This window comes from Impatiens glandulifera, chromosome 9 (assembly GCF_907164915.1).
Source record: "Impatiens glandulifera chromosome 9, dImpGla2.1, whole genome shotgun sequence".
NCBI lineage: Eukaryota > Viridiplantae > Streptophyta > Magnoliopsida > Ericales > Balsaminaceae > Impatiens > Impatiens glandulifera.
In genome coordinates this window covers 36,134,114-36,144,826 of record NC_061870.1, presented here as the reverse complement: position 1 = coordinate 36,144,826, position 10,713 = coordinate 36,134,114, and the positions used below count along the sequence as shown (strand labels likewise).

At 29.3% G+C, this 10,713-nt stretch overlaps 1 protein-coding gene across 4 annotated transcripts; it reads right to left on the bottom strand.

The window, feature by feature from the left end:
* Positions 1-1,351: 1,351 nt before the first annotated feature.
* LOC124914074 (U1 small nuclear ribonucleoprotein A) lies at positions 1,352-5,803 on the bottom strand. 4 transcript variants are annotated; one of them, XM_047454549.1, is made up of 10 exons: positions 5,517-5,803; positions 4,066-4,351; positions 3,822-4,001; positions 3,649-3,724; positions 3,370-3,499; positions 3,168-3,279; positions 2,676-2,767; positions 2,502-2,571; positions 2,318-2,404; positions 1,352-1,817 (listed from the first exon to the last, which is right to left on the bottom strand). In XM_047454549.1, the coding sequence occupies exons 2-10, from the start codon at positions 4,192-4,194 to the stop codon at positions 1,725-1,727; spliced, it is 969 nt and encodes a 322-aa protein (XP_047310505.1). In that variant the 5' UTR covers positions 4,195-4,351; positions 5,517-5,803; the 3' UTR covers positions 1,352-1,724. The 4 variants fall into 4 exon arrangements, with proteins under 4 accessions (XP_047310505.1, XP_047310504.1, XP_047310506.1 ...); XM_047454548.1 differs by having other exon boundaries at positions 1,352-1,821; positions 2,322-2,404; positions 5,517-5,802; XM_047454550.1 differs by having other exon boundaries at positions 1,352-1,821; positions 2,322-2,404; positions 4,066-4,347; positions 5,517-5,802.
* Positions 5,804-10,713: the final 4,910 nt, after the last annotated feature.

Sequence of the window (10,713 nt, the reverse complement as noted above, 5' to 3'; positions counted from 1 at the left end):
TTTCTGCTAGTTGTTTAAGAAATTGCTTTTTTATTTTCTTTTTAATCTTTTCAAATTGAAAAGATTATTTACTAACTTCATGTTTGCAAGACAAAATTCTGGGGTAGCTGGGAATCTCTTTTAGTGTTGAAAGCTGGAGATTGAAGAAAGTTGTCAAAGTGGATGATTCATATAAAAATAAAATTTCAATCATTAACAATATTAATATAAACCATTTTTCTTTCAACAATAAATGTCGAAGAAACCAAAGTACAAATTTTATTATAATTTTCATCAATAATCAAAGTACTAAAAGAATCATCCATGTATCAAAAGACTACATAAAAATCTAAGATTATTAACTGGAAAAAGTATAACCCATCATTTATTATCTAAAATTAAAAGATCATTTAATTTGCTTGACATGATATTCCCTACAAAGATGTACAAATAGTGATGATAATTGGCTACAATGAACAAGTTTTGAAAACCAGTTCTTCCTAGAAAATCGTCTTGAGAGGCTTAAGAGAATTATCAGACACCATTGTTTATGTTAAGAACTAAACTAATATTGATGTATTTCACTCTATGAGCTCAAATTGTTATTGTTTTCGATTTGAATAAATCTTGTTTGTTAATATATGTTACATGAATGAATTATGTGAATCTTGTATCCCACAATGACATTATTGTTAAAAAGTTATTGAATAATTTGTGTTATTAATTGAAACTACTAGTATAGATAGATGGAAATGGACTATATATAATAGACTTACTTGCCTACATGATCCTTATTAGTGTCAATAAGCCCACAGTGAATGAATAGGCTAAACTTGTTGGGTAAAAGATAAAGAGTTGCCATGGAGAGCTTAAGAGGAAAGAAACTCATGAATCATCCACCAGTAATTTGTTTAGAATGAAAGATTCTCCATACTATAAAACACATAAGTATGTCACTGTTATGGAAAAAGTTTTATAAAGTGGATGTCTACAAATACAAATGTTTTAACTGCAAAAGACTAATAAAATAAGTACTAACACTTCCCATCCTAGCAAAATGACAATTGTGAAAAAGTATGGGGAAGCATGTTAGAAAAAAAATTCAAAGAAAAAAATTTGATGTTTGAAAAAACACAATAAAACAACACTGATAGAGGTTCTCAAATCTACCGTTGGTGAATATCCAAGCTGTATTCATTGAGCTCCCTTCATCCTCGACAACTCAAGAATCTGTAAACGCTTAAATCCTGCATCATGACACAACACACATATATATATATCTAGAGATGCCCACACTTAAATGTTATGACGAAAAACCTAAACATGGTCTTCTTGGCATGTTTGTGATGACATGTAGATGATTCAACCTTATAAAAATGATTTTTTTTTTCAGGTGATGCCCATGATTGATAATATGATGTACAGAAAACAAAGAGTATCAAGTGCAGTTATATGATGTCTAGCACATCAATCAGTAGTGGTAAAGCAAATTCACCCATCAAACTACAATAAAATAAAATAAAATTATGCACTTCTAACTAGCCATGCTGTTAGAAAATGCATGTTATGAATAACAAAACAACCGCATATCTAAAATGACAATGTGAAAAAATAACACTTGTATGAGAATTTCCCCCTGCATGCACATAGATGCCAATGTTGATGAAATGAATGATGCATGCAACAGCCGCATGATGCATCCTATTTGTCCAAGGCATAGAGAACAGAGTACATCCCTTGAGAGGCTATTGATAAGTCATCTGTAGTGGAGCTCCATTGTTGCCAGGTCCAGCAGCTCCATAGTTATTGGTCTTTCTCTTCCCAAATGGATTCTTCGAAAATGTTTCCATGTGTTAAAGAAAACAAACAAGAACGTAGGGAAATTTTGATAAGATCGCTAGAATATAATGCCTGATTAGGAAATACTTGTAATTTATTTAATACGACTAAGTTTAGTTTCCATATACGTTTTTGGATCCAAGAGATTCTTTTGGATCCAGGTGTTCCCAAATGGAGCAAAACATATATATATATGTACAAACACTAAACCATGGGAGCTTAAGAAAACTGAAAACAAGATATAATATGAAGATTGAAAAGATGGCCAGTAAAGTATCATGAAAGCAAATTAAAGGAAAGGCTTGTAACAAAAACATTTACAGAAATATTAATGCCACAAAAAGAAAATTGTTCTTTTCTGAAAATTGTTTTGCTCAAAATTTACTATTGGGCAGCAGTTTTCAAAAGATACCCCCAACAACACAAAGTTGAAATAATGAAAGCTAGCAGGAATAGAGTTGAAAGAAACTTTGGCTGTAAAAGAAAACACAAGAGAAGGATATTGTATGCGCATGCCGACAGAACCAGAACTAGGGATAACAGCTCCCTGAAAACTATGGTGCACATTTGTAGCACTATTGACATCCTGTGTAAGGAAATTAAAAAAAAAAACAATTAAATCCACATCCAACTAACTATAATAGAAGTAAAAAACAGAATTCACAAAAATATTGGGAAATTACATCAAACTCGATAAAGCAAACAGTGTGCCTCTCCTGCTTTAAAATCTTCATCTGCTTACAACCAGGTTGTCTGAAACCAAGATAAGGCACATACAATTACTTTGAACAGATTCATTCAGCAGTGCGAAGATGAACCATTAAAATAAAATAAAATAAAAATGCAAGAATACATACGTGATAAAAAGGCCCCTCAACTCTTCCTCATTAATGTTTTCACCAAGATTTCCAATAAATAGAGTATTGCAAGGAGGATTATCCTTGGTATTCTGCAGTAAGATGAAAATTAAACATACAAAACTAGATAAAGGGATGAAGACTCATTAGCTCAGTGGTAGATTGTAAGAAGTCTGTCTGTAAGATAATGTGTTCAAGTCTTCATGAACTATTTTTTTTTAAAAAACAAGACTAGATAAAGGGTCTTCACAAAAAATATTTCTTTCACTATGAAATAAACAATGGGAAACAGAAAATAATAATAATAAACAAGCAATCAATCTACTACAATCGTTTATATGAAGCGAACAAACAACTTAACTTTTGTACAACAGTTATATTACACATAATAACTAGTTTTGAAATTTGAACCCACTCATATTTTCTTCTTGCATTGTAAACATAAACTATCCATCCACAAAATAAAAGATAGAGACATGAATTATGCATTACCTGAATGGGCACATAACTACTTGGTGCTGGCATAGGAGCAGGCATCTGCATTGTTGGTGGTACAGGATAGCCCCCATATGGGTCATACGGAGGTGGAGCAGGAGCCATATACCTAAATAAGCAATTTTCTAAGTAATGAGCACTTGCTCTGGGAATACATCAAATTTAACAAGATTTTAATGTTGATTGAATAGTTTCTTACCCATGTGGTGCCCATACAGCTGTTGGAGGAGGATGGAATGGAGATGGGCTTGGATAACCAGTATGAGTATAATCACCACCAATTTTCATCCGTTTACTTTGATCATATGCAGGGGGATCAGATACAATTCCTACAAATAAAATGACCATGTACAGGAAATCCTACACTCAGAATTCACATGAGGTACAAATAACGTTCTATCTCCTACTCCAATGTGGTTGTAATGTTTGAACCTTAGGCACACAAAATCCTGAAGGAGAAGGAGATGCAATGACTTACCCCTCTTAACAAAAAGATTTTTCTTTGCCATCTCAGTGTGCAGCACAGAATTCAAATCGGTGTCAAAAACCATATCCTAAGATCGAGGCAATGTAAACCCCAATTAATCAACATTCATAAAAAATCTGGTGCACGTAAAACAGATAAGGTGCTATAGGACACATATCACATACCTGAAGAGCATCCTTGGCAGCCAAAGCGTACTGTGTCGAAGAGAAAAGGGCAAAACCCATGGGGTGCTCCCCTTTAAAGTTGACTTGTGAAGCCTCATAACCAGGCAACCATCTGAGCAGATTCAGTAGTTCTCTCTCCTTCACATCCTCGGGAAGCCCCGAAATGAAGATTGTGCGGAGCTGCAAAATGTACGATTAAGGTATAGGGAGAAAAGAAAGATACAGAAATAGAGAGTAAACACACCTCGTCGTTAACCATAGGCAATGGAGGAGCATGACCATGAGGAGGAGGAATGACCGAAGGGGCGACGGGGGGAGGAGCTGCAGTGGGCTGCCACTGTTGATGGTAAGGATGCATTCCGTTTCCGGCCATCAGAGTGAGTGTTTTGGCGGGTAGGAGAATAAGGTTACAGTTTGGGGCAGCGCAACGATGAAACCCTCTTCCGTCCACTCCACTTCGGAAGTGTAGGTGGATGTTGCAAAGCAATGAAGACCTCTTTTACAATATCAAAAGTGAAAAAGGAGTCTGTCTGTTCAAATAAGTTAATTTTTTTACTAACATAACAGTATAATGGCGTTAAAGTAATTAGCGAAAATAGATACTACAAGAAATCAGTGGATAATTAATTATACATTGATTTTCTACAGGTAACGCCTTTTTACAACCTTCCCTTGAGCGAAAATGAAATCGCAACTGGAGAAAGGTGAAGCTTCAAAATTGAAGGTTTAATTAATTCAGAGTCGACACTACAGTTTTCTCTATAAGATTGAATGGATCCAGTGTTTGGTTACCCATGGGAAAAGGCATGAGGATTATACCACAGATGACCATTTGAATATTGTCTCTATTTAAGTTTTGTCTAGATCAAATTGTGTTATTTGCCTCTGCATTTTCATTTTCTGGATTTCAGGGTTATTCTATTTTTTTTATTTTATATCGTCCGTGCAAAGGTTACAGGTTACTTACATACCTCACATGTTGAAGATCAAGACAGTCATACATCTTTTAGAACTACTCACTTGTACTCTTTTAGAACTAATCATTTATATTTGTTTATTTTTTATTCAGTCATTCATTACTTAAAAAATAGTCTCCAAAGCCTTCCTAAGATCACATAAGAGACTCCTCAGAGTCTTCTTTCCAAATTAATCCCATTCAACTTAGAGTTACTCACTCATCATCTTTTATCAACACAGCTTTTAACTAATTTATAATCAACCAAATAACATCACCGCATCATACCCTTTTAGTATTTTATATCAAACAAAAGTCCAAAATCTTTCGCCTTAGCCAAATGGGATCAGATGATCTTATCAATTTTATAACCTGATGCAGAGGTGGAATCGATCTTCACATAAACAAATAAACGCTGCACTGGTTTTTAATCGGGAAATTCATCATTAAAACAAAATAGTGATGGAATCAGACAAGAGGTCGATTTCAGCAAAATTATCATAGAAAAATCTAAATTCTAAAACAACTCAAGCAAGCATTATCAACACAACATCATCAATAGGTTGCAGAAGCAAACATTCGAAACTAAATTTCAGAAATAAAGCAATAGAACAGAAACTTATTTTCTAAATTTCAAAGAATCGGCTCAAATGGAGCTTCACACATCCCACATTTTGTTTGTTTACTGAATCAGAACGGAGGCAATCAAAACTTAAACTATAAACTGAATAACTCCTTACATTGATCGGATTTTAACAGTTGTGGCGCCGGTCTTTGACAGGGAGACGTTGCCTCCTTCCTTGCTGCTGCTACTATTGCCACAGTTTGTCTTGACGCCTGAAGCTCGAACGGCTGGGGATTGAAATGGAGAGGAGATCGAGATTATTTAGGTCAGTGCCTCTATCTCTCAAAAATGCAGCCTCACTCTCTATCTCGGTCGAAGAAAATATCTCTTAGATTCAGATTCACGTTGATAAGCGGGAGAAGAAGGTTGCGCGAGAAATGTAGGGTTTGACGGAAATAAGAAAAGAGGCGGAAGATAAATCTCATAATACATTCTCAATTTATTTGTACCTTATCAATTAAAATAATAAATTATTTTGGCTTCCAAGATAAATATTAAACTATGAGATTTTGTGTCCAAAAAAACAAGTAATAAACATTTTCTCTCTTTTAAAAAAAATAATAATAATAAATTTTACTAGTAACAATATATTTTAAATCATTTAATTCAAATAATATCAAATTATTTAAATTTGTTTGTAAACAAAGATATGCTTTTTATTTTAATATAAAAATATGTTTTTATCTTATGTTAAAATTATTTTTTTTTTATTTTAACAAAATTGTCACAAGTTAATAATTTTTGATTGAGACCACTTGTCCATTTGGTTTAAGCCAGAACCTTCCATTTGGTTTAAGCCATAACCATAAATCATTCAATTATTGCGTTCTATTGATTCGTTTAGTCCACGATATTATTATTACGAGGTTTATTATATATCATCAGTATAATTAGTTGATACGGTAAGATAATCATTAATTATTTTAGAGTCTCTAAATTTAAAAAAAAAAAATATTAGATGGTATTTGATTTGTCATTACTGTTTCTTATGTTTTCTATGTTGATTATCCATTGTTTTGTTTTGATTGCGTTTGATCAATTTTAATAATTTTGATGTCCTCAAGAAAAAAATATATATATTATTTTTTATTGAAATATATTTAAATTATATTGAAAACATATAATATATATTTTTTTATGTGAAGTTAACATTATATCACAGTTATAACATTCATTTTAAGTTATAAATCAAACTCATGGACTTTTACTTTTTTATTAGTGTGTATTATAGTTATAAAAAATAACTAATTTTGTTGGTTAAAGGATGACCCTAAGCGTTGCTGAGCCCTCAACATTTTGGAACATTCAAAAATTATAATAAAATTTTGTGTTACCTTACCATATAAACCTAGTTCATATATTATTTAATTTTTATAATTAATGAGAATTATAACATGACATTCCACCGTCATGTTCCACCATCATGCTTCCTGCTTTATAGATTATTAAAAAATTTAGAATCTCACAACTAAAGTAGTATTAAGTAGCGATTGCTTAATAGTTATTGGGTTGAAGGACGATACACTATAAAATAATTTTTTATTCACATCGTATCGAAATTTTGATATAAAAAAATCTATCGTACTGTAATTTAGGCTTACCGTTATTTCTCAGTATACCGAAATCTCGGTAAGTTACAAATAACATACCGACCATACATCTCCTCTTTTAGCATAGCGACAACAAGATATGAATATTCTCAGCCTCTCTAAGGTCATGAGTTCAAGCTCGTTAAATGAAAAATTTTGCATCTAGTTAAATGGTTAAGTATATTTGCGAATTATGTGTTTAACTTGTGACTATATTTTTTAATCCTCTCTTCTACTATAACGACAACAAGAAATGAATATCTCAATGTCCGTGAGGTCCTGGCTTCGAGCCCGTCAGGTGGTAAATTTTATGGCTTATTAAATGATTAAGTGTGTTTGCGGGCTATGTGCTTAACCCGCGATGATTAGTCGCACTCCATATAATAAACGGAACTCAGCGTTCTAAAAAAAACATACCGACCTTATTTAATATTGATAGTATACTGCGCTTTCGGTACAATATCGAAATTATACCGTACATACCGAATAATATTAAAATTTAATTATATTTGATTTAATTTTAAAAATTTATGTTTATAAAATTAAATTAATATCGATAATGAAATAAATCTATTAATGTTATATAATATATATACTTATAGAGTTAAACCAAATCTACTAAGAAAAAAAAATGAAATAAATTTGGATTGTTTGTTGAGATTATTTGATTTTGTGAAAAAAAATCATAATATTTTAAAAATAAATAAAACACTTTCATTCCATGCGTTTATAAATGGAAAAAAACGTAATATTTATGTGAATATAATTTCGAAATCAAAATTAAATTTAATTATTTATCAATATTATATATATTTTTAATTTATAAGTATTATTTCGATATATGCCGATATACCAAAATTTATAAAATTTTATATTTTTACTATACTTATAGTTTCGACATCGGTATCATATATATATATATATAATAGATATTTTCGATATTTTATTGTACGGTATTTTCGATATACCGAAAATTTTAATAATTTTATTACCTTTACGTGTAACATAGGGTGAGTCGGTACGATATACCATAGTCTTGTATTCATACCATATACCGTACCAAAAGTTTGGGTATATGTAAAATTATACCGTTACTTTATCGTTATTTTAGTATACCGAAAGCATGATACAATTACATACCAAATATTAATGATATACCGTGATTTCGATATAATATTATACTGTTTCATATAAAATAATATTCTGATTTGATTTTCAAAAATTATATTTATATAATAAAATAAATATTAAATATGTTTAAATAATAAAATAAATCTATTAAGGTTATGGATAAATAATATATATATAGATTTAAGCCTAAAACCTATATAAAATAAATAAATAAATTTATTAAAACTGGTTGAAGATCCGTGATCGTTTGATTTTGTTGAAAAGTTTGTAAGACGAAGTGAATATAATTCATGAAATTAATACGTTTTTATTATTATTTATATGTAATATATATATATATATATTAAATTATAAATATTATTTTAGAATTTCACTATGGTAAAATATGATAATTTTATAACCCTAGTATAACATATGTAAACTTGTAGTTTGTAACTTAAATGGTAAGATTATTAAATGTTAAGATTCACATTATTGTTTAAACAAAATTAAAATTCACATATAAACTACCATGATTGAGAAGACACTTGATTAAATTAGAGGAGTGATAGAGAAAGAAATTTTGGTAAGAGAATGACTTGGCATCACCTTCATTGGTTGAAAAATGTAAAAGTGAGAGGAAAAAGAGATAAAAGAAAAATTATTTGATTTTTTCAGCGAAGAAGATTATGCCAAGTCATTCCCTCACCTAATCATTTCTCATTAAATTAATATAACAAAAAAAAATATGTAAATACTAAAAAAAAAACGTACAGAAACAAAATTATTGCTTATAATTTTTTTTAAAAACAATAATATGTTAAATATAATCAGTAAATAAAATATTAAAACATAGAAATTTTTTATTTAATTAATAATATTGAGAAAGTAAGACTAAGAATTTGAAAATAATATATTATTTTTCCAAATGTGGTATTTCAGAACATTTCGAGACATTTTGGGACTTTTCAAGACATTTCTAGACCCAAAATGTAATATTTTTAATTTTTTTCCTTCCTACCCATATGGCTGCCTAAAAAAAAAAAAAAAAAAAGTCAATTTTTACATCTAAAATGAATGATATTTTTTTTGCATAACTAAATAAATTTTCTTTTCACATCCTAAATCACTGTACTGGATTTATTTATGTTAAAAAAAATATTAAAAATATCTTTTTTATTTTAATAAATGGACTGTCTTGAGGAGTGGACTGCCCTGGTTTACCTAGGCCGGTCCTGAAAATGTAAGAAAATAAATAAGTGAGACAAGTTTTTATTTTTTTTTCTACCAATTAAATCAGATTGAGCCCAAGTTATTTCCTCTCTCGTTCTCTCCGTTAAATATTTTTCTTTAATATATATTAAACAATAACCAATTTTTATATGAAATTCAACAAAGTACACAAAAAATTTAAAACAAATAAATTCGGGTTAAAGAAAATAACTAAAAAAGTATATATATATATATATAATTCTTGCCCCACTACATCCTAATAGAACATAACATTAATGTGTTTTTGATGGATATATTTAATTATTTCTAAGTTAATCTTGAAAAATCCATTAATCTTGAAAATCGATTTAATTTTGGGTTTCTCTTAAATTTAATAAAAGAGTTTAGATCTACAAATTAATTATATAGAAATTCAACTATCTTAAGTAAAACACGCGATTTTTCAAACTTTCTCGTAAATTCTTGCAATTATTATTTATAATCATGTCAGCATAATGATTCTTCTAAGTTCTAAAATTGTTCGTTACATACATCATATTCTTATGATGTTTAATGTAATTAGTTGGTTCGAAAAAAACTTATAATGAAATTGATTTTAAATGAATAAATATTATTAAATTTGTTAATGTATTTTAAAATAATATTTTATCTAAATCAATAACTCAATAAATTTTTTTTATTCAATCCAGATCTTCAGTAAATAGGTTAGACGTCTCCGAACATGATTAATATCTTCAATTCCACCTTGGCCTTGTTTGAGGAGGGGTTTTTTTGGATTTTATTTATTAAAAAACCCTTGTTTAATAAAAAGTAAAAAAAAAATGGTTTTTAAAATTTAAAGACTAATTTGCCCTTAAACTTTAGAAGATATGGTGTAGGTGAGAGAATGATGGTTTAAAGAGAGAAGATAAAATTAGAGGGTAATTTTGATATTTAAATGATAAAATTATTTGATTTGATGATTGATAAAATATATACTGAATTTTATCCCAAAACCCCCCTTCATCAAACGAGTCTCTTATATAATTTCACTTATCTCTATTGTGTATGAAACCCATTTTTTAATTTTTTTTTTGGTCTTTAATTCACATTCATCCGTGAATAGTATCCATTTCTCATGCTTTTGAAGTTAATGAGTCTATTCACAAATTATTTCAATGTCAGGATAACTTATTATTACTTTCATTTATTATGTTTATTTTTACTTTTACCCATTTGGAAAACATTGCTATATGATTAATTTCATAGTCTATATTTTCTTATTTCTTTTTTATTTTTAACTCATAAATTGAAATTCATTCTATTATTTTAATATTTTATATGCGTTTTCAAACTTTATCGTAAATCCTCGCAATTATTATTTATAAATCATATGAGTAT

Coding starts and splice junctions, on each gene's coding strand:
- LOC124914074 (XM_047454549.1), bottom strand. CDS start 4,194: ATGGCCGGAAACGGAATGCATCCTTACCATCAACAGTGGCAGCCCACT. Junction 4,002..4,065: donor TGCCTATGGTTAACGACGAG/GTGTGTTTACTC, acceptor TACATTTTGCAG/CTCCGCACAATCTTCATTTC. Junction 2,768..3,167: donor GTAGTTATGTGCCCATTCAG/GTAATGCATAAT, acceptor ATCTTACTGCAG/AATACCAAGGATAATCCTCC.